The sequence below is a fragment of the Centroberyx gerrardi genome, chromosome 2 (genome assembly GCF_048128805.1).
Source record: "Centroberyx gerrardi isolate f3 chromosome 2, fCenGer3.hap1.cur.20231027, whole genome shotgun sequence".
Taxonomy (NCBI): Eukaryota; Metazoa; Chordata; class Actinopteri; order Beryciformes; family Berycidae; genus Centroberyx; species Centroberyx gerrardi.
The window spans coordinates 30,141,484-30,167,541 of NC_135998.1; the positions used below are offsets into that span (position 1 = coordinate 30,141,484).

Consider the following 26,058-nt stretch of genomic DNA (forward strand, 5'->3'; position numbering starts at 1 on the left):
GACTGGCAAAAATTATTATTATTAGAGTTATTTTGAGACTTATTTTCTCTCCATATAGATGTTTTCGAGCAATAAAATCGGGCCTTGTTTGAGAAAAAATACAAAAGGCAACACAGAAGACACGATTCAACCATATAGCACACAATACAATAGGATAAAAAAAAAAAAAGATATGTGCACTTCCTGCTTTTTATCATCCCGATCTTCCTAGACTCTTTCATAAACTACTTAGCTTCAACTTCACAAACTTTTCTTAATCAACCGTTACTGCAAATAAACATTTAGAGTGTATACGTCACTGCTGCTAAATCATTATCGTCGCGTTAGAACTCTCGCTGGCAGAATCATCTTTCCAAACACAATTACAAATACATACTGTATCTGATCGAACCCTAAATATATTCGTCATCCCTGGAACTAGAACCATCACCTGAAAAAAACCAAAAACAAATCCAGATAAAGTACATCAAAATAAAGTACAAAGAAAATGCGTCCGATTGTTGTACAAAAGAATCTGGGGACTAAAATGTTCGTTGAATATACTGAAGTCTTTCATTCATTACACAGAGAAATATTCTTTGAGTGTCAGTAGAGATGTTCTTTTTTTTTTGTTTTTGCTCTGTTCTTGCCCAGCTGGTTTCAAGGAGAGTGGAAGGAAACATCCCGCAGTCTCACACTTTTTCCCCTCAGACCCAGAAATGGCTCAGTGTGTGTGGTCTCTGTGTGAGTTTTGGACGCACTGTATCTGCCTCAGGAGTCATTACTGCTCAGTGGGAGCAGTTCCTGACCGCTGCCTCCTTTGCTTTTCGCTGTTTCTTCCTTTGTTCCCTTCACAACCTGACTGGGTAAAGGTAATGGGTGATTCCATTGGAATCGCTAGAATGGGATGATTCCCCCCGATGATAAGTCTTAAAAACCTTTTTTTTCCCCTGGACAATGCCAGTCCTGCCAGTCCTTACCAGTAATATTGCCACGGTTGAGAATGGACATCAGTCTACAGTATAAATAAATTCCAACCGTCTTCAGCATCCTCATCCCTCCAATGAAGCAGCGGACTTTCAGATCTCTACTCCTCACAGTCTGACATAAGACATTTCTGGGATTTCGGATTAAAGCAAAAACTAAAACCAGTAGCAAAAGAAGATGCATCCAGACGATGGATTGACAGTCCATCAGAATGGAGGAAGAGTGGCTTCAGGGCAACTTCAGAGATGGAGAAGGAGGGTGAAGAGGAGGAGGAGGAGGTGGGGGAGAAGGCACACGTTTATTTTTCCCATCCTCTTCCTCAGCAAACCTGAAAACAGGGGAGAAAGGAAGTTGTAAACGAGGGGAATACATAGAAGGGATTACATTTAGGAGTGGGCCAAGGCTTTGCAAGAAGATGCGTATGTGCTATGAATATGGTTTCTTTTTACCAATGCAATTATCATCTTGTCATTATGAGATCTTTGCATTAAGCGACTTGTCACTAACTTTGTTAAATGCAAGTTTTATTTATATGAAGTTTCCCTGGTGGAGAGAAATGGATGCCTGGCACACACACACACACACACACACACACACCAGTTCTGCCCCCTCATTCTCTTATCTCCTTTCTCCTGTCTTCCACCCAGCCTCCACATAAGCACAGTGAAAACTTTTATTTCAACAACTATTTCAATAGTTACTAAACCCAGCGGAAATCACACAAACCTGCAAGTGAAATTAAGTTTACTTCAACTTCAAGACAGTCTATGCCAGCATAAGTTTATGGTTGGGAGAAACAAGTGGTATGCCATTATTTACATACCGAAAATACAGAAAATGTGCTCCACAGTCTTTATATTTAACAGCAGTCATTAAAAATAGTGTGAATTCTAACCAGTACATTGAGTAAAGCAAGATCAACACATCCCTAGTCAAAAGAATTGAATATTTCAGGTCATGAAACATCTCCAGATTTTCTAGATAAAACAATGATGTATTAGCCCATCAACATTTTGTTCAATACACAATATGTGTATTTAGTCACATAGAACTTGAATTTGAACTGAACTGGAAGAATTGAAGTTAAATAAAATTCACCTTTCCAATATTACATCTTCAACTTGAAAGCCTTGGAGAAAAGAGGAGGTTCAAGTGTATCATTTTTTCCTCAGTTCAATTGAAATTCTAAATCTGCTTCTGCAGGGACATCAAGTTCAATTTTTTTAAAATTGGAATTACAGATAAATTACAATTTCATTTGGAATTGACCCTTATGTATAACCCCTAACCCTGACCATACTCTAACCCAGTGGTTCTCAACGTGGGGTCCGTTGACCACCAGGGGTCCTTGAGGGGGTTCCAGGGGGTCTCCAGCAAATTGATGAATTGTTAAACTTAAGCATTATTTCATTTACAAGAAGAAGAATGACTGTTTTGATCATAGTTGCACTGTTATCTCTCTACCTACAATACAGATAGTCTTGGAATTCTGGACAAAATAATAAAAATATTCTCAGATTTGGGTCCGAGAGACTAAATCTCATCAAATGGGGGTCTGTGGCTCTAATGTGGACTAAATTAGGGTCCTTGATACGAAAAAGGTTGAGAATCACTGCTCTAACCCATGCAAACAAACAATGTCTTTCACTCTGGAGGCTAAATGCAATATCACTCATCATGTAATTATGATAAAAATAGGTAGATAAAACATTTATTACCATTATAGTATTTAGTATCTATCACATACCCCCTGCATGGGAATTAACATGGGAATTATCGTTTCATATTCCAAAAATCAATTTGGATGGTAACATAGTGAAAGTGGCTGGTGAGCTCTGGAATCCACTAGCGACTGTGGCAATTAGATAAAAAGTTGCGCGCCGACTTCCATCACATGCCCTCTCACCTTCTGGTCGGACATCATGCCGTTGGCCTGCAGCGGTGTCGGGTGACTGCTGAGCAGGCCTCCGCCCGGCCGGTCATGTTCGCAGAAGATAGTCCCATTGATGTAGTGGAAGCGATCGCCAGGTACCAAGCGGTTCCTACAGGTGGCACAGGTAAAACACTATAGAAAAAGAGAGAGAGACATTCAATAGTGTCATCTATACCTCATATACTGTATTATGTTTTAGTCTCACTGTTCCCACCACCCACTCACTGAGGTCAACCACATCACCCAAAACTGCAGTTATCACTTACTACCATTCAAGATGAGAGAATCGTTCAATTTTGAATGTGACAGCATGATCAGACTCACCTTAAGGTGGTACACATTGCCTTGTGCCCGCATCACCATCTCACTAGCAGGGATAGACTGCCCACAGGCACTGCATGCTCCACTGTGTCCAAACAGCCTGCAGGTACAAACATGTCCGTCACATCAACAGCTCTACAACCATAGCTTCAATATGGCTTTCAGGTGACGTAACACACCCTCTGGCAGCCATATTGGTTGTTGTTAGTTGTATTCTAAAAGTATACAACTTGTCCGTCTCAACAGAATTGAATTGACATGATTAATTTCTGTGCTGTTTTAGACTGGGAACTGATCATTTCCCCACTGACACATCTGATTGAATAGGTAATGTTACATAGCTAGTGGTGGTAAGTAGCTGCATGTTAACATTAACATTAGTAGCTTTGCTAAGATGAGATAACATAGCCAAAAACCAACTGTTTGTTCAGCTTAACTGAGCTGACTCTTCTCAAGCTACAACCTCTTGTAGATTTTTGGAGTAGAGACTAGGGCTAAAGACAAGACAGTTTACTGTGTACATTTGGAAAACAAATCTATTGTATCTATTGTATTATTATCATCTGAATTCTTATCAAACAATTCACTTTTACTTATATCGTTAGTGAATTGACCTACACCCTCACCACAGCAATCTTTTTCAGGTGTCTCCCCTTTTGTAGCCCGGTTGTTATATATTGAAAACTATTGCTCACAACAAGTTCTCTAATGGACCTCCATGATGGAGCAAGACGTGGTTGATAAGACATAAGTACTGCTGATGTAGGCAGTACTTTGAACATGAAAGCCATCTCTTTCGGCATGTATATACTCTGTACTCTATATACTCTGATGTATATACTGGTGCGTGACAGAGGAGCTAGCAGAAAGAGAGGGTATGGCATGAAGCACAGATCAAGAGCGAGGGTTATGCCTCCTTTCTTTTTATCAAGCAACAACTCCAAACCAAAGAGCACCTTCAACAGATGCCTCCACACACCAAAACTCTCTATTATCTGAATTACTGTTTTATCATTTCATTGTCCAGAAATCTTCTACAATCTGACCTTCAAATCATGAAGGCAATGAGTCCCTGCGGAAAATAATTTGGTGTATGAATTCAAGTTGCATGCAGCAGCACACAACACCAATCAGTCCTTATCTGTCAGAGGCTGAAAGCGTGATACTAGTTGAACACCAGCAGGTTAAGTTTCAATAGGAAGCCTCTCTTCTGTCCTCATTAGAAGCTCTTGTGAAACCTACGCCTTGTGACACCTACTTGACCAGTTCTGCTGCTAACTCTCTCTCTCTCTCTCACCGACTGCAGAGTAATGAATTTTTGATCTTAATCCAAACAGTAATTTAATAAGAGAGCACCTGAGAGGATCCCTGTTCTCCCTAATTAAGCCTCTCTTCCTCCCTCTGTCTCTCTCTCTCAGCTCAGTTACACTCCGTTCATGTCAACCTGCTTCACTGGCATGAAGGGTGAGAACAGTGTTGCCAAAGCGTGACGATAAAAGACATTTTTACACCAAATCCCTTAACGTAACACTTGTCGCAAGTGCAACATAGTAATATCTTCTACCGACTTCTAATTGGGAATAATACCATTGCAATGCCACATTAATATTCACAACATCTAATTGCTGACTCCTTGAAATGATGGACTGAATGGGGAATTTCCTCAATACACAGCAGACCTCTTACAACTATACACTTCATCTAATTGCAGATCACAATGTAATTTGAGTGTACAGTAAGAGCTTTATTTATTTCATGAGAGAGGACCTAAAAGCCGCTGTATTATTACTGGCCTTATACACAAAGTCTGCTGTGTTTCAGCTTCTCCTCAGCAGGCCTTGGGCTGTGGCTTTCCGGATCTAGCCCAGTGTTTGCCCTGGAGACGTGGGCACCCACACAATCCCCATCTGTGTTACACCAATCAGCCTCATAGACACAAACTGGCACGCTGTCCACAAAGTCTGCAAAAGCGTACAAGCGGCCACACATGCACACACGCGTTTGTATTACCATTCTCGTGAGGACCTTCATTGACTGCATTCATTACCGAACCCCGAACTCTAACCCTCCTCACTATAAGCCTAACCTTAATCCTTACCCTAAACTAATTTTAACCCTAAAACCAAGTCCTAATCCTAAACTAGCTCCTTAAAGAAGTGAGCAGCAGCAAAATGTCCTCACTTTAAAGGATATTCTTCCTCATCTTGCTGTCCTTGTAAGGAAATTTGGAACTCACAAGTACAGAAATATCAGTTCACACACACACACACACACACACACACACAGCCTGACAACACCAAATCCAACTCAAACTAATTTAATTTCCACAATCACCGTTCATCTTCAAAGTCCATGAAAAAGAAAACAGCAGACAGCCAAGATAATAATAAATGTATTCGTATAGCAATTTAATTCACAAAGTTGTTTTTACATTTAAGTGAAAGGAAAGTTCAAATGTATGGTAGCTTGTGCCTCAGTGAGGGGGGTTGTGGAAACCTGCTGATACTCTCTGTCCTCTGAAATCGGAGATACACCCAAACTAAATCCTGCTATTAGGGCTTTTTTCTAACCCTTTGCTTCTCTCCGGTCCTGTCACGCCCTACCTGCTGCATTCACGCACCGCTTTCATTCACACCCAAACACCTGGTGGCTCTCTGTGTACACCAGAGAAAAATACCCTGAAATTCCTCCACTCTACCTTCTGTTTGCGAGAGCTGTCTGTGCTTGTCTGACTAGCATTAGTTGATTTGTCATTAACAGAGTACATGGAAAAATTAGGAAACATCTGCGCTCTTATTAAATAGTCCAGGAGTGTTTTTCAGTCTCAGGTGCGTTGGCTATAGGGATAATAAGAACAAAAAATAGAAAGAATAGAAATATGCACTTCATCAGTCTATCTATATGCTATCCCTGTAATTTCACTATCCTACTTTACATTCATAATCTATGCAAAATACACAAGCTGAATCTTGCTCTTTATAATGTATATTTTGTCTCCTGTGTTTAATGTGTTTTTTTGTTGCTTGTTTGTTTTCCAAATCAGTTTTTTCAAATATGTTATTGTTTCAATGTTAGAGATGTTTTATTTTGCCTTGATACACATGGTACACCTGTAAATGTGAGGTTTTATATCAGTGTGTCACTTTGTAAAAAATACAAAAAATAAAATAATTAAATAAAATAAGCCTATACAACTAAAATATTTACAAAGAGATTATAAATACATTAAAAAATGGCAGGAATGGATAAATTGTGATCTTGATTTTTGGTACCGCCATCAATGTGAAATATTATATTCACTCATGACTCTTTTTCAATTATCTTTGCGAGTCACCTGAGGCTCGAAAAATGCTAATTCCAAGACTCAAGTTCTGTCACTACTGTAATATCTCAGATTTAGCAATTCCAAATAACCAAATATCAAATTACTGAGACATTTAATTAAGTACAATTAAGGTCACACATATAACAATACTGAATGATGAGGCTTCACTGTGTTCATTACGGACTACTGAAGCACATGTGATTCCATCAATAACTTCATGGGAGCCCATACGACAACAAAATGGTATACTGTAATATATTTTCACCTTAGCTCATTTTGGCAGTAATATCACACTACTTTGCCTATCTTTAAGGCTTGGGCGATATCCAAAATGTAATACTGCGATACTGTCCCGCCAAAATATCGCAATATACAATATTATCAGTTCAATTTTCATTTCCCAGGTTTTTTTTGCGGGGGAGTATTTGATTTTATTTCTTCCAAATTACATCAAATTTGTAGGCTACATTCGATATTACGGGAGATATTGCGATATTCACAAAATATTGCGATATTCGATAATATCTAATATCGGCCCAAGCCTACTGCCTTTAGGTATGCTCTACCTCCAGTGGTTGATATCGTCCACCCCACCCGTCAGCTCAGCTCACCTGATGTAGTCGTTCTTGCAGAGGATCATGCCTCCTTTGCTGTAGCAGGTGGTGCTGTACTCGCCCAGCTGAGCGTGGCAGCAGGAGCACTTGAGGCAGCGCGTGTGCCAGTACCGCTCCATAGAGAAGAGCAGGAAGCGGTCGGCGATTCGACCGCCGCATCCCGCGCACGACCTGCCCGCCGCCCCGCCTCCGCCGCCCATCACCGCCACAGCGGGTGCCTCCACCCTGCTGTTCACCATCGCTGGCCTGGAGAGAAGAAGCAAGTAGAGGAGGAGAGAAGAAGAGAGAAGAGACAAAACGGGAAATGTGTTGAGAAGCGTTTTAGCCAAAAAGTTAACATGCATTGAATACTCCGAAATGCCTGCTTTTCCAAAATTAAAGCCGCAACTGGAGAAACTGCAGTATGGCACCTCCTGATGCTGTCGCCCCACACATGGCTTTGTTTATGTTTTGCTTCATTGTAATGAGGTTATTGTTTTCCAATCTAAAACTTTTTTGAGGACAGGAACTAATAGTATGTGACAGCTAAACATTTTTACAGGTATTTTATCTATTTAGTCTTTTTTACAATGGGACATGAAAATTGCAAAAAGCTTATTTCCCATGTATAGGTCTAACTCTTCAAGCATCTATGTGAATTTACTTATATTTTTGGATTGGGGCTTTGAGGAAAAGTGCCTCATTTTCTCTTTGACAATCAAGAATTTTAAAAATTGTATATAGGTTTCCATATTCCTATCCATATTCATAGGCCCTACAGTGATTAAACTTTTGCAGTCAATAAAAAACATAATGTAAAGTTTAAATTCAAGTAAGATGACATAATTGTAGTTTTTCGCTTAACAGCAAGTCTACATCAACGGAGGATTTTAATGAAACAGTATGACTGCATTTGACAGGGCAATGAGTCATCTGATAGAATAACATACAAATTTACCTTTGAAGCTATCATTTTATTACACTAGCCTCTGTCTGGAAGCTTTATAAATACTGTCATAACACTTACATAACCCCTGACATGATGAATTGCTCTAAACATTCAGGTAATAGTCATGTCTGATCAGTCCCAGGGTCTGTGAGTGTTGTTTACCAGTACGACTACACCCGTGTGAATAAGATTCTTTCAGGACAAACTTCGGAAAGTTAAGCGAACCGGGCTTCTTGGGCAATATTTGTGGGGGCTGTCCTGTAGTCATCCAAGTTATCATAGCTTATCCTGAGTAAATCCATGCCATACTGTACACCCACTGGGAACGTGGGTGGCTGGAAGAGAAGTACAAGAGACAGGAAAGAGGCCTCGGCTTCCCAAATGTGGCTCTTGGCACCAAGTCCAATCGATTGGTTGTGGAACTTCCTGGCAAAGAGCTTAGGGCTATTTACTTGTGGGGGTATGGGTATGGGAAAAACCCCACCACCATCACTACCGCGTGCACACACACACAGAGGCACACACACACACAAGCACACTCACATCAGAGAGCAACCATCCTACACCAAACAAGTTCAAAGACGTGTTGAACCAAACCAAAGCCACGCTGTCTTTTTTGAGACTGCTGCAAGTAACCTCTCATTTTAACTTGATAATACATCCCGAGAGGTGGCTCTTTGATGCTGTGCAGCATTTGCTCCCTGAATAAATGTTAGGGCCGCTCTGTGACAGGATGCAGCGGCCTACCGTTTATGGAAATGTACTTCATTTGATTCAGCTGTTCATTTCCTCATCATCTCTCACTACCACTTTCTTGAGCTTTATACAAACAAAATCCAAATTTATTTTAAAACTGTTTTGATTTCATATCATAGAGCTGAATGTTAAGCTTGCTCAAACCAACAAAAACAGATGCTCAGTGGAAACAACATTTCACATGTGCCATCAGGCCATATCTACTGTATATCTCAAGCCCCCATTTTTCCATTACAAAATTGAACTGATTTCATGCACAGCTGGGAATAATATTGCTTTTGAATCGCACTAAGTAGAACCATAGCAGTGTGTGCAGCTCAGCAGTGAGTCAGCAACACTGCCTTTTCACCCGCTTCCATGATTTATAATTAGGGCCAACAACAACACAAAATAATTGCAGGGGCAGATTTCATTTTCCAAATGAACAACAGCGGCACAATTTGTCCTCCGGAGCATCTAATTTCAGCAAGGGCATGTTTGGCTTTACGAGTACCCTTCCCACAAGATTATTTGAGTTTGCCGCTGGTCCTCTGCAGTTAAGTAGGCTGCCCCCACTACCCTCATTCTCCACAGAAGACACCTGGCTCCAATCAAGTGGAGGAACACCATGCAAGAAGCCCAGGGCTAAACTGGAACCACAAAGACCCTCATGCAGGGGCAGCAAACCCTCCTAATAGTGATGGGTGATTCATGAATGAGTCGTTCATCTTGAATGACCCTTAAAATTGAGTATGTTTATTTCATTCACAAATGAAACGTCGTTAAAATGTCAGTCAACAGCAGTATTTTACAACAATGCAGAAACGGGTCCACATTTTTGAGCACTCAAGTACTCCAACCCACCGGGTGACTTCCATATGAATCACCGCTGACTGATTTTGCAGTGTTCAGATAGTTTGCTGACATAATGAAAAACCTAATTCATCATCATGATTGGAGACTTGACTATTTGTCTTGGTATGTTTTTTGAATAGGTGAGTCAAACTGATTCACAGCTATCAGACTGCCAGAAGGATTCAAGTTAGTTAAAAGATAATTCTGGTTATTTTCAACCTGGACCTTATTCTCCTAGTTTTTGCCATTTTCCTATAGTATTTATGTTCAAAATTATGTCACTTCACTGTAGAGTTTTACATACCTCTAATTCACTGGAAGCGCTGCTCTCTAATACACACACACACACACACACACACAGGTATTATTATTAACAGGTAATATCCAACACTCGCACTGCAATGGGACCTGCCTAGTACATAGGCCTATGTTATTTTAACTAGCGTGAGCTAGTTGGCAAGTAGAAAGTTAAAGTACTGTGATGCTGCATCTCATATCAGATTTTCTGTAAATTACACCTGGTGTCATAACTGCAGAAGTGTGTCAACACAAGAGGTAAACATAGTAGGGAATCCACTGCAGTCCAAGGTATTAAATATCAAATCTATCAGTTGACAAAGGTTAAACTTTTCAGAGAAGCGCTGGGTGACGTGAAACGCTTTTTTCTCAGTCAACCAATTACAATGAAAGAGAGGCTGGGTTTCACGCTACGCAGGAGACTAGCTGTTTCCCACAACAACAAAAATGGAGAAAATACTGGGTGAAGTTCGGGTACAGCAACACCGATCATAAAGAGGTAGTGTGAGTCCATCATACTGGACGTGTATTGGGAATATCTGATAAGCCTTTGCTTGTTGCTCAACACTGTACTGTTTGCTAACCAGCTACGTTAGCTAGCCAGCTACTCCCCAGCTAACATTATCGTGATCCGCTTTTTATTTCACCCCACATGAAGCGCTCTAGGCAGCGCTTTTTCCACACAAAAAAATTGCTATGTGTGAACGCAGCCTTACAATACCAAACGGCAACAGACAAGATGCTGCAGGGAGTTCAGGAGCCAAAGTTCACAAACTAAAGCACTCTGATTGTGGGGGAGGGGGTCAATAGGGGTTATGGAGGTTAGTAGTGCCACAGGAAGGAAATGTGACCTGCCGGCCTTCTTGGGATCACAATTCAGCCCTTTACCAGAGCAGCTTAGATACCAGCTGGCTGGACGCTGTCCCATGGCCATTGTTAACAGACAGACCCTTGGTGCTCAGCAAAACCGTCACACCAGATGCAGCGACTCCTGATTATGCTGTTCAATGATAATACATTCACCATGCATATGATACATGCACAAGCTTAAATTCTACAATGTTCAACGATGTAGAATTGTACGATCCAATTCCATATTTGCCAATGCAAAAGTAACACTTAACTGGTGGGTGTACATATAAAAGCAATGGTGGAGAAAATGGAGCACAAAGGACGGACATGGAAAAAGAAGCCTGAGCAACTGTCATCATAATATCCAGCTATAAACAAGTGTGCGATTAATGCAATGTGGCCATTATATACCGTGAATACAGTGCCTGTCTTGTGCGTTTATAGTGAGAACACAGGATGCCTTACATGAACCCCTCTCTCTCAAACAACTTGCTGTTTTTTCCATCCATTTCCTGTCTTCAATGCCAGATTCCTTGGGCGGCACATTACCAGCGTGAAACCAATTACCAGGCCTAGTCCCTGTAATACAAGAGCCTCCACCCTTGTGAAGTAAAGTGAGTGGAATTTCTGGTTGAATCCGGGAACTCGCAGTGTGTCTCTCTCTTTGTCTTTCGCTTGTCGTTATCAGTACGCATGTGACCATGAACAACGGCGCTTTTTTTCTCTTTCAAGAGTGAGGAAGAATATAGAATGCAAACATTTCCTCTTGAGTGCAATATGTCAACAAGTCCTTCGCCTCCGGCTCTTTTGCCACCGGTTGCCTGTCGAACCAGTTTGGCTGCTCCATGCCTGAACAGATCATGACATGTTAAGCTGGAAGACACAGCAGACCAAGTTCAACCAAAGAGGACAAGAGGCTGCTGATAACGAATCTTTAGACAGAACTTGGACAGAAACATAGAAAACCCTCAAAGACCTCCTGAATCTTGCGAGGTGGTCTAGTCCAAAATAAAGTCTTAAGAACTTTTAGCATTCCTGGCCACACCTGCGATCAATTGCAGCGGAGCAGCAAATGTAATCATCATGCAAACACCAGAGTTAGTCAGCTCATAAAATCATAAGATAGCTGCCAAATAGCCCTCTCAAATGAAACGCTTATCTCATGAAAATGCAAATCCTACGTTTAATCATCTTTTACAGCACACCGAGCACCAGAGACAATACTTTCGTTGTACCCTAGGGTATGGCATTGGTTTCAGTGAGTGAGGGCAATGATATTTCAGTGTGAATGAAGTCTGAGCAATTGCATTATCCAGAACAGCCCGCCCCCTCCATTGGTTTCCGATCACCTAACCACAGAAACTTAGAAAAATCCATACCTTCATAACACCAATTTTTAACCAAAGTCTAAACAACAAGTAGTGCATTGCATTACTTCATCTAATAATCCTGATTGAGATAGGCAAGGTGCGCTCAATACCACAGTCAAGCACATTGTTGAATACATGGACTTTTACTTCAATGCCATCCATAATTAACTGTGCATTGTGCTTGAACAGACTTAATCCATGCTGAATCCACCTTACTCTCTCAAGATTTAATGAAAAGCTGTGATATCAGCTTTGTAAAACGGCATTATATATATTATATTACAATTAATTAATTAGATACACAGTCAAAGGATGAAGTCTGAGCAGCCCCTAAGGAAGAGGATGGAGCTAACACTTATCCAGCCGAGATGCTTTAGTTACAAGCGAGTCTGAGTGCTGCCTCTGGGTTTACCATGTGAAGATAAGCGTTAAAGATAAACCTGTATCGTACAACATGGCTGTTGGCCAAAATGAGATGGCACATTAGGGTGTGGTAACAATTCCCATAGGCCAATGATTGTCATTTTAATAGCAACCATATGAAACACGGTGTATACAGATAAATATGGAGTTTACAGGAGGGCATATAAGATTTATTAAGATTTATACAAGCAAGGGTCATCGTTTCCCTCTGATTAAGCCTCTTTTTGACGATCACTCCTCCTGACCGACGCGGTCTCTGCCCATAGTTTGAAGAGTTAATGGGTTGCTTTGGTATCGGGACTTGAAGTGTGTGGCTATTGGGTGATCTTGGGTAATGGCACACTTGTGTCATTCGTCACAAATTCTTCAAGTTCTCAGATAATGTCCAAATGCTGTCTTAAGGATGGCAACAATCTGCACGCAAGACGGTATTTCTGTCTATGGTTCTTCTTCATATGGATGCATAAAGTGCGCTGATCATCTTTGTTAATGTCCAAATCCAGATATGTATCCTTTCTTTGCTGTAATCAAGCAACTGTTTGATGTTGGGGTTTGTACTAATGCTCAAATAAATACTGATGCAACATGGATAATTCCTCCTCTGTGCAAATGTAGAAAGAATCCATGTGTGGATTGTTGTTTGAAACAAAGATTAATTCATTCTTTAACATCCATTTTTTTTTAGCTTCTGTAAGCATTACTTTCAGCTTTATTTTGTGACTTTGTCAAGTTCGAAGTCTAATATGTTTTGTGATTGGTGAAATGATCCACAATACAATAATTAGTTAGAATTTTTTACAGGCATAAACTACTGTGTATCATCAGAAGAGACTGAGGGATCTGTATAGTTTTGTTTCTATATGGGAGCATATAGATTAAGAACTAAATAGGACCTACATTTAATCGGTAGAGGAGCTGCAGTTAATAGAAAATATTAAAATTGCAATACTATTGCAATTCCTCTTAGGGGGAACGGCATATGAGACCGTTTTGTAAACAAGTTATTTCTGTACTGCACAGAATTCCACGGCCAACCATTGGAGGACATTGGAAAGTTTGTTTTCTTTTAGTTTTAAGAGGAGGAAATGTATCAAGAGTAGCCAAACAAATGTTGTTTCAATTTCTCATTAGATCCTCTGGTAGACTTTCAGTAATACAATCTGAATACAGTTGATTCAAAGGATTTTCAAATTTATGTGCAGCGGCAGAGTCAATCATACAAGACTGTAATTAGAATGTAATTAGATGAGATCTTATTGGGAGAAAGCTAAGGAATGTTAAAAATAAAGCCAAGCAGATCAGAGAGAAATAAAAACTTCTCGAATAATAATGTATAATAATGTTGTTGTACCTAGCCATTATCAAACATAAGCGATCTAAGAAATCACACACAATATTAAGAAATTATTATTTTGGAGGTTTATATCTGGGTAAACAAGGTATTAAAAGGAAAATATTACATGAGAAACTCCAAATAAGATTGCACAAGGTTACACCACCACAACTAGTCAGTCAAGTTTTCTGAAAGGAAAAACAATCAGATGGAGTGGTTTAATTCATAGAAACTCAGCCATGTCTCTGTTACATGAGGATCAGATCAAGGAAATGGTTCAATGATCTTCTTAAGAACACTAAACTTGACACTAAAAGTTAGATCTTGATTGAATTGATCTTTCAAAATATCAGCTTTTAAAAACTCTGCTGAAGTGTCCTTGAGCAAGACACTGAATCCCTACCAGCTCTAGTAGTGCTGCTCTGTAGCTGAGCCTGACCTCTGACCTCCCTGTGGAGGAGGAGGGGGGGATTTCTCTACGAGGATCAATAGAGTGTCACATTACATTATTATTCCTTCATAGACACCAGGAAACGTGTTTCCTTGCCTCTATGTACACTGGGGGAAAAAAAAGATCTTTGATTTACTTAAAAAATATTATGTACACTGGTTCCATATAATTTAAATGTGTTTAATCAACACAAATGATTTGCTTTGGATTGAATTAATTGTAATTGATTTCATAGCGTAAAGAATAGAAACATAATTTCTCTGAGTAAATAGAACATATTATGATTTTGTAAATCTGACATCCAATCTTTTTTCAGTGTAAAGCCTTACCTGATGATATGAACATCTGAAAACGAGGGAGATTTTTCAGCACAATAACCTCCCATCTCAACACAGACACACACACAACAACACACACATTCACTGACTCTACTTATAGTAGCCTACTGGGCTACTCATAACTACTGTGTCTATGCTGGCCTTATTTATGTTCGTTTATGCCAGTTTCTATGTTTAATATCTTTTACTCAGTGTGGTTCCTAAGTTCATAGCTTATAATGTACTTAGCTTGCATCTTATAAAATGAATAGGCAAAAGCTCCCTTTAATAAAATGATCAGAAATGCAAACCAAGAGCAAAATGAGATGCAGAATTGTCTCATTTTCAGGCAGTCTTCTGGCTCAATAAGTCTAATTCCTAGCCCTGTTTCAAATAATTTTACGCTGTCACACTTTATTACCACCCATATTTGTGCCTGGGTATTATGGCATTATTTTTAGACTGATATAAACTAGGCAGCCGCAATGGATAACTACTAACGTCTCAACTTTTATTTGGGCGCTACATTTACACCGATTGTAAACGTCGGTGCAAGCTGTTGTATTCATCTATTCAACGTCAAAATGTTGGCTGGGCAGTACTATCTAAACATCTTCTGGCAGCAACTATCATCTTTATTCTCTCTGAATTTCCTTCTACAACTTTGGAACAGTTAATAATCAGTGCAATAAATGCAGGGAATGCTGCTTTATTTAGACACATTGATCCTCTTTCCTCTTTGACTTCTTGATCTGTTCTGTTCGCAACAAAACCTTGACTGGTCTCGCCGAACCCATTTCCTCCTCTGCTCTCATCTTTGCAGCTTCTCTCTCTTTTCTCTCTCTCTCTCTCTCTCATTTGGATCACACACGTTACATCCACTTTTTCCAAATCCACCACACAGTGCAACTCAATGGACACCCACTCAGACTAGACTGCCCTCACTCCCGACACTTATACAGCCTCATTCATTGACTGGCGAAGATAAACCTCTCCTTCAAAGCCTTGCAATACTGACTCACTTTCCTCTCCTTCATGCCAATCCACTTCTTTTCGCTTTCACTGACTGAACAATCTTCAGGTTCATCCTACTTCATGCGGACCACAAAAAATTCCAGGTGTTGGTTCAAAATCATTTCATCACTGTGTAGCACTTTGAAACTCTATACCATTTACCTTTTTCCTTCCCTCTGAATGTGTCCCTTCACTCACATTAGACGGCTAGCTTCCATTTTTAAACATCAAAAACTACAGCTGTCAACATCATGATGTCCAGCAAGTCGCTCCATTCAAATGCCCACTGCTTTGATTTATAAGATGCTTACATCCTCCCTCTCTCTCTCTATGTCTCTCTCACTCTCTCCTATTGACTTTTGATACCACATGAATTATCGCCCAAAACAAAGGTTAGTGAATGGAAGTGACTACTTTGTTCTGCTCTGGTAATAGACTGATGGATGAACCAGTCATTAAAAACAGGAGCTAATGAGGGGAAACACAATTCCATTGCAGTCTGGACAGACTGATGAATTGCATGCAGTTTCAGGTTGACAGAGCAAATAATGGTTCGTTTGCCCCAAGCCGAACGCAATTGACTGCTGCCTGTCCTGTTATTGCGACATATTTTTTTTTACCAAAGACTGTTTTCCAGGACACTTTGACAACAATACAGTGTCTTAATTAGGATAAAAGTGACATTTGAGGTGCATAAAATGATTTTGTGTCCATCAACAAGCCTATATCTGGACAAAGGCACTGGTGTTGGATTAGAGGTCACATCAGGCCATGGGCTTCCATTTGGTGTGGCAAGGTATGACACTTTCTATTCCTTAGCATAAGTGAGTCCACACTTGGTCTTGTAGTTCTCATCTTTATAATGGGGAGTAAAGATGAAGCAAAGTGGCCAGAAATGTATTTGGACCCAACATCTAAAATAAAAAAAAATTGTATAGAGAGGAGCATTCAGGACCAATGTTCCCTCTAAGCTGACAGTTTGGTGACCTATGATAATTTATCACACTGACCAAATAATATCTTGTCAGTTATTAGTCACGGCTCCCCAGATATTTAGTGTAGCCTACTTATAAATCAGGTATGGTAGTTTAAATGATATTGGATGCAGAGACTTGGCCATAGTTTAGGATTTTAGTGAATTGACACCCAGTCACTTTGTCCAGAATAAGGCATTGCTTCGTCTGCCTTAGGTAAACCTACACTAATGAAATCCTAAATCCCCCCCATCCCGGTTTATAATGAACAAATAACCCCAGCTCATACCAGCAAGGGGAAGCAGACTAAATAAGCATGACTGCACCACAGCCACCATGCAGACTGCAGTAGCACAGACAGTAACGGTCAGACTGGTTTTATTTTGTTATATATTCGTCTCTCTTAATAATGCGCTCTGGGGCCATTCCGGCTGCACGCGCCTCCGTTTCATTAAAACGGCTCTCTTTTTAATTAACACCAAGGGCACAAATCCCTTAAGTGCTCTCTTGCAGTAGAGATGCAGTCAAATTACAAAAAAAAAAAATGTCCCCCCGCTGCCGGAGACCCATGCAAAGAAATGAATCATATCCATAACTTTACAACGAAGGTGAGGGAGGGGAAGCCACAGGACAAGCTAGCAAATCTGCAGCAAAATATCAGATAAGAGGTGGAGAGCGAGCAAAAAAAAAAAAAGACTAGGACTACTCCTTTCGTGGCTTTATTCTTATTATTTGCCACGTCGTCTACAGACAGCACATAAGCTGTTTAATAACTGTAACAACACGCCGAAGTGTAGACTAGGCTGTATTGACATGCATTCAACTCACCTTGCTGTTGTGAAGTGGAAGACGTCGGAGCGAAGAGTTGCGAAACTGCGGCGGCTTCTTTTCAGTCTCACCTGAGTCCAGGAAAGTGTCACAAGTTGCAGCACGAGCCGCAAACTTTTACGCGGCTATATTGTCCACGCGCCGGGTTGCCAGATATGAAATAAAACTGTGAAGTTTCTGCGGGCTGCGCCTCCTTTTCCTCTTCTCCCATTTACCGTGGCTGCTATTGGAGCTGATTTACACCGATTTCCTCTCCAATGCTCGCCGAGTCTTTGATTATAGCTAATCTGACAGATCAATCCCTTTTTCAAAACGATTCCTTCAGCGCACAGATCAACCAGCGGGTGTTTTTATTCACGCGAAAGGGCTGTATCTCTGCGGAGAAAGCGGGGTTTCTTCCATAAATTCAATGCATATTTAACTCGCTCCTCCTCTGACGTGGGGAAGGGGGCGTGGCTCTTGTCAGGATGATGGATGGCTGCTGAGGGAAAGTTTTGCCTCGTTTTGGATGTTTCAAATAAGCCATAATCACCTGCCGCTTAGAGCTGCAAGGAAAGCATTTTTTTTGTATCCTGGTCATGACACCTTTACTATAAAGAACTAATCCTATAATACATTTTAGAGGGCTGCTTTGAAGCGATCACAGCAAAACTAGAACATTCCCTACAGGAATCTACAATATATACTATAATAAGTCCCTGTAATAGGAATATTACAGTAGGCTATAGTAATATTTTAGTGATGCCATATGAGATTAAAAATAAACACAATAAAATGGGATAAGGTCACTGTAAACTCACTATTGGGCACACTATAACTCCCTATATGGATATGATAGGAATATTATAGCGATAGGAGATTTAAAAAAAAAACATTAACAACAACAGCAGGAATTGACAAACCATTTTAGTATCATTTCTCAATAGTCAATAGAAGGTTAAGGGACTGACTTTATTGTCCATGCTCTTATTCATGTATTATTACATTAAAAAAAAACAAAAAAAACCCCATGGTAGGCTGTGTTAAAGCATCAGAAAGAGACATCTGGTTAGAGAGACATATTGTAGACTCAGTTTACTCACTTTACCTGCAGCCAGCAAACTCTATTTAAGTTTCTCTCTACAGTCAACAGAGGCATAGTTTGGGAAATCCAAGTTTGAGGCTAAAACATTATCTTTAAAATCAGACACACTGCACACATGCCAGCATTAAAGTGAGTATAGATAGGCCACCAACTGCCCGTCCTTCCCTTACTATAAAGAACTATTGTAATCCTCTAATACACTAAAATACAAATATCACAGAAAAACTTGAAGGGCCCACTGGAATATAATACTAATAACATAAAGATGAAATAGATCATGAAGTTCAATAAGGTCACTATAAACATAATATTATACACTCACATTATAACTTCCTATAGCGATATTATAGTCATACTATAGGAAATAAAAAAATCCTAAGGTAAAATAAGGCCACTATGAACTCACTGCTGAGTACCACTGACACTCTTTAAGCTCCTATAGCAATATTATAGTGATACTATAGGAGATAAAGTAAACTCACTATTCAGTACCACAGAGATACTGCAAGTCTCTATATTAATATCATAGGAATATTCTAGTGATACCATAGGTCAGTGGTTCTCAACGTGGGGTCTGGGGACCACCAGGGGTCCTTGAGGGGGTTCCAGGGGGTCCCCAGCAAATTGATGAATTGCTAAACTTCAGCATTATTTCATTTACAAGAAGTGAACACAATTAGAGAATGTAGAAGAATGACTGTTTTGATCATAGTTTCACTGTTGTCTCTCTACCTGCAATACAGATAGTCATGGAATTCTGGACAAAATCATATCTAACAATAAAAATATTCTCAGATTTGGGTTCAAGAGACAAAATCTCATCAAATGGGGGTCTATGGCTCTAAGGTGCTCTATCAAGGACTAAATTAGGGGTCCTTGATATGGAAAAGGTTGAGAATCACTGTCCTAGGAGATGGAAGTAGAATAAGTTCACTATAAACTCGCTATCCAGTACCACAGACACAGTGTAAGTCCCTTCTAGGAATATTCTAGTGACTTTTTTGCAGCGAAGGGGGGGGGCTCAACTACAGGGAAAATTCTTCTAACCACAATGTGAGTTCCCTGTCAACGCCTTTAATTATGTGGTTATTTATAGTACCGCCCTGTGTGCCTCTTGTGGTCTAACTAAGCCTATAGCCTGAACCGCGCTCATACATCACACCTGCAGAGGCCTGTAATAACCACAGCAGATTTTTACTGTCTGGGGGAGAGTCTCGGGGGTTATCTGGTTATTTTTATAGTCTTATTAACCAGAAAATTACGCGAACACATTGAGGAACCAATCTGTTTAGCTGATGGCCGGGAATACTGAGGCATAGGCCGACGTGATTGTTCTTTGGTTCAATTGCAAACAGTTGGCCGGACCCATAAAGCATCAGGATGTGGTGTTGTTTAAAACCACAGCCGACCACATTTTGTTCATCTCTGTTCATTATATTAGGGTGTAATTTTTCATTTGATTTTTTGGAGCTCGCTCTGTTAAGATACATGGTTAATATCTGACAACAGAGATGTTAACCATTACCATATGGAGGCATGTAATGTTTTCTGCCTTGCAAGGAAGGGGCCACATGTACTTTATTATTTCTGACAAACATTTGTGGAGTGTGACCTCTTGTGGACAAATCGCTAACGCACCCAATCAAATGACTCATAGCCAAATAAGACATATGAAACAAAAAGTTGACTTTGTTTGGATGCTGTTTTCTCAAAACGATACATCAGAGGTGTGACCAAGTCAATTTTGCTCGAGTTCCACATCAGTCTCAAGTCTTGAGGCACAAGTCTCAAGTCAAGTCCCAAGTCTAAATGTAGATTAGCAAGTCAAGTCCAAGTCAATCCATGTCATTAATGTCAAGTCTCAAGTCTAAAGCTCCTGGGTTTCCTCCCATCTACTTCCCGTTCCTGTTCAGCGCTGTGCTCTTGTTTCACCTGAAACTTCCTGTCTCCACTCCATACCAATGTATCACTATCAAAAAGCCTAAGAGAATTCATTAGGAGGAAAGTTGAGATGAATTATAAGCCCTTGTTGTTCTGGTCAAGGGCAGGGGAATCATTTCAGCTTCGGGTTAGATTAGAAGACTATTTAGTTTTTTTCATGTTATTATGATTTGACAAGCACCCCTATCCCAAGAAAAAAATATGTTTTGTTGTGCCAGCACAACCCTAGTTATGACTATGTTTATTAAACATTTGAAAGAAAACAAAAATGTGTTGCACTTATACACATATACACATATAAAATAGGCCTACTGACAACAATTGATTCTGCAATATGTATGTATGTATGTATGCATGCGTGTGTGTGTGTGTGTGTGTGTGTGTGTGTGTGTTGTGGGTTATCTATAACTAACTGTGTATCTTTATCTATCTATCTGTTTGTCTATAATCTGCATTGAATTACAAATGGCAGCAGATACCAGTGGCCATTTACACATGGCTTTAAGACTATTTGAAAGTATTTAAAGAGAAGCTACCTACTGAAAACAGAAAGTCAACATATTAAGCCTTGTTACAGAGAAGAAAATGAACCCTGTTCAAAATCTTGATATTATTGTGCATGTGAGTATTTTTACATTAGATAAAAGACTTTGTTACTCCCTATGCAGAAGTGGTTCCAATCTCCCATTGGAGTTTTGATGTAATGTATTTTGTGTACAGGTGATGTCATACAGTAGATACTAGAGTTACCACTTGTGCTTATAAGCCACCAAGGCCTTTGCCTTTCCTTTTCTTTCTAAGTGTCAAACTGAAATCTTGCATCTTTGAAAATGGCAAAAGGTGGAGAACAGACAAAAGTGCGGGTGGTTAAAATATGAATACAGTATAGCAGCATCAAGTTTGAAAAAGTACAGAAAAGTTTATTTATTTATTTATTTATTTATTTTTACACGTCTGGTTCATGGAAGTGTAAAAGTTTGTAGTGGAAATTGACCATTGGCAAAACACTGACTCATCTTTGTATTGGTATCAGTGCTGACAGTAAATACACATCATATGAAAGAACAGTGAATGTGGGTGGTGTGCTATGGAGAAAGAGCCAAAGATCATCTAACTAGACTGTGGGGTAGGGAGGTTTGAGGAACAGGGATTCAGTATTTGCACTATATGAGACCGGCCCTGGACATATGATGCAGGATCTTGAACCAAGATCTTACCCCTACCTCACTGGTTCACTGCAAATAGCTCTATCAGTTGGGTCTATGCAGGGCTGTAAAGGATTGGAAACTCACTTTAACCACCTTTATAGGCTGAGATAAATCTTTATGATTTTAAATTCATAGTAAGTAGTATCAAACTGTATCAAAAGTTAGGATAGTGTCTTTAAAACAAACAAACAAACAACAACAACAAATATGTTTTTTTTTTCTTTCTGAAAATGTAATTGATTTTTTGTTTCTATTGGCGGTTCTTTGCCCTATGGTGATAAAAAACTAGCAGCATGTCTGACTGTCGGTCGCTTGCACAACACAGCCTGCGTTTCAGATCATAAAATTTTACGATATCAGGTTACAAACAGCCTACAGAACACAGTGTTCACCAGACGTCCAGTCTTTGGGTGCGTCGAGGTGCATGCCACGATATAAATCGAACTTGCCTGTCTACCCTTGGTATGTCTGTGTGTGTATTTGGTAGCGGGCTCTGCCAATCACTGTCATGTAATTTGAGTAGAACTAAAGGAATACGTTATGGATGATTTCAATCGGTCGGTCCTGGGTCTAGGTCAGAGGAGGCAAGGTAGAGCCAGGGAACTCAGTGTCGGGAATAGACAAGGCAGGGTATGGATCTTCTTCACTTTATCAAAAGAATTAGGAAATGTACTAGGTTTGGTTAAATTATCAATTATCCAAATATAGAAAGACAGCAGCAGCATTCTGTACGAGTTGAAGGTTTGAAGGCCATAATATTAACCAGAACTAGAAAATTTGCTCACATTACTCCCATCCTGACCTCCCTTCATTGGCTCCCAATTCAAGCCAGGTCTGACTTTAAGGAGCTTCTGTCAACATATAAATCATTACATGGGCTTGCACCGTAATATTTACCCGACCTCATCATCCCTAATGTTCGATGGCAGGACGCTGGTTACCTTACTGTCCCAAGAATCAAGAAAAAATCAGCAGGCAGTAGAGCGTTCTCCTACCAAGCTCCCTACCTCTGGAACCAGCTACCTCTTACGATCAGGGAGGCTAATTCTGTAGAAATCTTCAAATCTAAACTCAAAACGTATTCATTCTCGCAATCATATGACCTGCCATAACACTGTCTACCTTGGGATCCACACAGTCTCTTCTTCTACCTTAGCTTCTGCTTCTGTTCTACTCTAGTCACTGTCATTGCCCATGGTCTATGCTCAGCCGTCCCGGTGGGGGATCCCTCTGTGACTCGGCCCACCCAAGGTTTCTTCAATTTTTTTTTTTCCGTCTCAATCCAGCTGTTGGAGGCGTCACCATGTGACAGTTCCTCAGTTTTGGGGGACACCGTCACAGGCGACCGGAGCAATAGGGGCGATGCCCCATCTTGGCCGACCTCTCAAGGTTTGGCTCCTGAACAGGACACACTGATGTACGCAGGTTTGTCTGCAGACGTGGTGCGGACTATTCAGGGCGTACAGGCATAATCCATCATCTCATGCTATAAGGCAAAAGTCAAGTTTTTCTATAGAGCCCTTTATCACAGCATGTCTCAAAGGGCTTTACATACCATATACCATACTACATCACTATATACCATACTACATCAAACACACTCATGCTAACATTCACACTAATCTCCAATTCACCTGACCTGCATGTCTTTGTGAGACTGTGAGAGAAAACCGGAGCACCCAGAGGAATCCCGCAAAAACACAGGAGAACATGCAGACTCCACACAGAAAGGACCGGGGCTGAAATTCAAAACCCAGGACTTTGTTTTTTTTTTATCCCAGGACCTTCTTCTGCCAAAAATGGTTGGGTTTCCAAAAGTGGTGTGGAGAAAGGGATGATGACCCATTTAATTGTTCAATTGGGTCTATTCTTTCTTTTGTCCAGCACCTGTTGGAGAGGGGACTGGCGCATTCCACACTGTATGATGTCAGTGATCTCCTTGTGTCATGAAGATGTTGCAGAGAGGATCGGTGTCAGCTGCCCTCTCCTGAACCACCACCCTGCAACCCTTTCTGCAGAGGGCCAGGAGGGAATGTTCAGTGATGTGTTCTGCCACCTCCCAGTGGCAATTGCCTTTGGTTCTCGAAGCCCTCTCCAAGCAGCCTTTGGAGCCTATTAGGCAGGTCTTTCTTAAATCGCTGTCTGAGTCTGAAAGAGTGAGTGACCTGTGTGCACTCTCCATCCGTCCCAGCTGTTTACTGGTGAGAGGGGATTTGCATGGCGGTACACTCAGACAAAACCTTTACCCCTAAGAACATCAGAAGGTCTTTTTGGTCCAGGACGATCCAGCTGGACCGGCAAGTTCTATGCTGCTCCCCATGCTGGGGAGAGGGAGGAGAGGTTTCATCGTATGTGCCCGCTCAGTGCATGCAATAGTGAATCTAATGTTGCAGCACAGGTATGACCGGTAGCAGGTTCAGTTCCACTGTTGAATGCTACCTGAAGTCTCCCACCACCCCTCCCCCTCACAGCTCAGGCGCGTTCACAAGGTAACTTCCAGGCCAAAAAACAGCTTCATGAAGCAGTATGTCAGTGCCCATAAACCTCTATCTCTTGGCACTTTCTGCACCATTTTGAACAACATGGAATGTGAACAGGGGAATGGGCGGTGCCAAACTACTTCCAGATAACATCATACGTCCATAGATGGCACTCAGTCTCTCTCTCTACTCCAACTCAACTCCAACCTAACAACTGACAGCACAGTGTGCATCCCTGAAAAGTTACAACTGATGAGGCTTCATCAGGGTGTGGTCAAGGCAGGAGTCCTTGGACAAATGTAAAATAAAAGCTTTTAGCTTTTGCTATCACAACAGTACGGAAGAGGATTAGGACCAAAGTCCAAATTCTGAGTTCTGACTTTATTCTCAGAATTCTGACTTTAAACTTAGAACTCAAATACATTTTTCACATGTGGCCCTAATCCTCTTCCGTGCAACAGAGTGCCTTGGACCCTCTTTGGTTGTTAATACATTCTTGTAGTTCCCTGTTGATAGCTCTCTGCCATGGACATTTCTGGTACCAAGAAGCGCTCCCAAATTCTAGTTCCCCTTTTTTCTTACCTTTCACATGAAGATGTTTTTGTGTGGATCACTTCCAGAGAAGTCAAAAATTGACCTATGCAGCAAATTAATAAGATGGTGATTCTAATGGTTTCTGAATAACCATTAAATCTGATCCTATGAATATATATTTGAATATAGTGACAGCTAGCAGTCTAATCCTAGCTGTGGTCAAAGAACAACTAGATCACTGATGCCAAAAGACACAATCACCCCCAAATAACTTCAGAAAATAATCATCACCAGTGTTATCTGTGCAGCCTTAGACTAAATGACATCGCAGTTCATGAAAAATAGAAAAATAGTCTGTTAGACTGACGCTTGTTGGTTTGAGTGGTGCTCTTCATGTCTGGGGCCCCTCAGAGAGGCAAGGCTGTTTGTGGGTGAAACGTCAAGGCATGTTATATGTGTGTGTGTGTGTGTGTGTGTGTGTGTGTGCATGCACATGCATTTTGCAGACTGAATGAGAGAGCAAGAGAAGTAGAGGCCAGAGTGAGTGATAACTAGAGATGCCAGAGGAGGTTTCCCCCTCCAACGCCTGTCAGACGGCCACAAAAGGGAATTTCAAGGGTCACTTCCTTCCTCACACTTCACCCTGTACTCACGTATCAAATCCAAGAATTCCATGTCGATATTTGTGTCCCTGTGGAGAATGATCCTCCCAAGTTGTCCTGGAGAGAACAAACTTCTTCAGAATGCAAGAACAGAGAACTACGGAAGAGGATTAGGGCCACATGTGAAAAATGTATTTGAGTTCTGCGTTTAAAGTCAGAATTCTGAGGAAAAAAGTCAGAATTCCGACTTTAAACTCAGAATTCTGACTGTTTTCTCAGAATTCTGACTTTAAACTTTAATCTCAGAATTCTGCCTTTTTTTCAGAATTCAGACTTTAATCTCAGAATTCTGACTTTATTCTCAGAATCTCAGTACTATACTACAGGTCTACTGCTGTTTGGATGTGATGCATTCTCGCAATGAATCTTGGGCCTTCCCATTCGTTCTCGTCAGCCAAACCGCCATCTGATGCATCCCTCGCTTGGCAAGTCAAATTTCCAGGCTCTTTATCCGTCCTCCTTGCGTTCTTTTGTGCTCAGTGGGTGAGGAGAACACAGATGCTGTCTGACAAACACAAGGCTTTCCTCTATTTATTTCATTCATTTCACTTTTCTAATTACCCTATATCTCCCTCCTGACAGCTCCCATGTATCATACTCTGTCCACAGAATT

General features: G+C 40.7%; 1 protein-coding gene across 2 annotated transcripts; it reads right to left on the reverse strand.

Annotated features, from left to right (window-relative positions):
* Positions 1-559: 559 nt before the first annotated feature.
* Positions 560-17,927, reverse strand: lmo4a (LIM domain only 4a). Of its 2 annotated transcripts, XM_071906891.2 has the most exons (6): positions 17,537-17,927; positions 7,157-7,405; positions 3,224-3,320; positions 2,873-3,031; positions 2,065-2,095; positions 560-1,294 (listed from the first exon to the last, which is right to left on the reverse strand). In XM_071906891.2, the coding sequence occupies exons 2-5, from the start codon at positions 7,396-7,398 to the stop codon at positions 2,075-2,077; spliced, it is 519 nt and encodes a 172-aa protein (XP_071762992.1). In that variant the 5' UTR covers positions 7,399-7,405; positions 17,537-17,927; the 3' UTR covers positions 560-1,294; positions 2,065-2,074. The 2 variants fall into 2 exon arrangements, with proteins under 2 accessions (XP_071762992.1, XP_071762993.1); XM_071906892.2 differs by lacking the exon at positions 2,065-2,095 and having other exon boundaries at positions 17,537-17,923.
* Between the last annotated feature and the right edge of the window lie 8,131 nt (positions 17,928-26,058).

What these genes read in the sequence shown, in the direction of transcription:
- lmo4a (XM_071906891.2), bottom strand. Translation starts at nt 7,398, where the DNA reads ATGGTGAACAGCAGGGTGGAGGCACCCGCTGTGGCGGTGATGGGCGGC. An exon ending in TGCAAGAACGACTACATCAG is followed by an intron (nt 3,321 to 7,156) that starts GTGAGCTGAGCT and finishes TTGTACCTGCAG; the next exon opens with GCTGTTTGGACACAGTGGAG. An exon ending in GCAATGTGTACCACCTTAAG is followed by an intron (nt 3,032 to 3,223) that starts GTGAGTCTGATC and finishes CTTTTTCTATAG; the next exon opens with TGTTTTACCTGTGCCACCTG.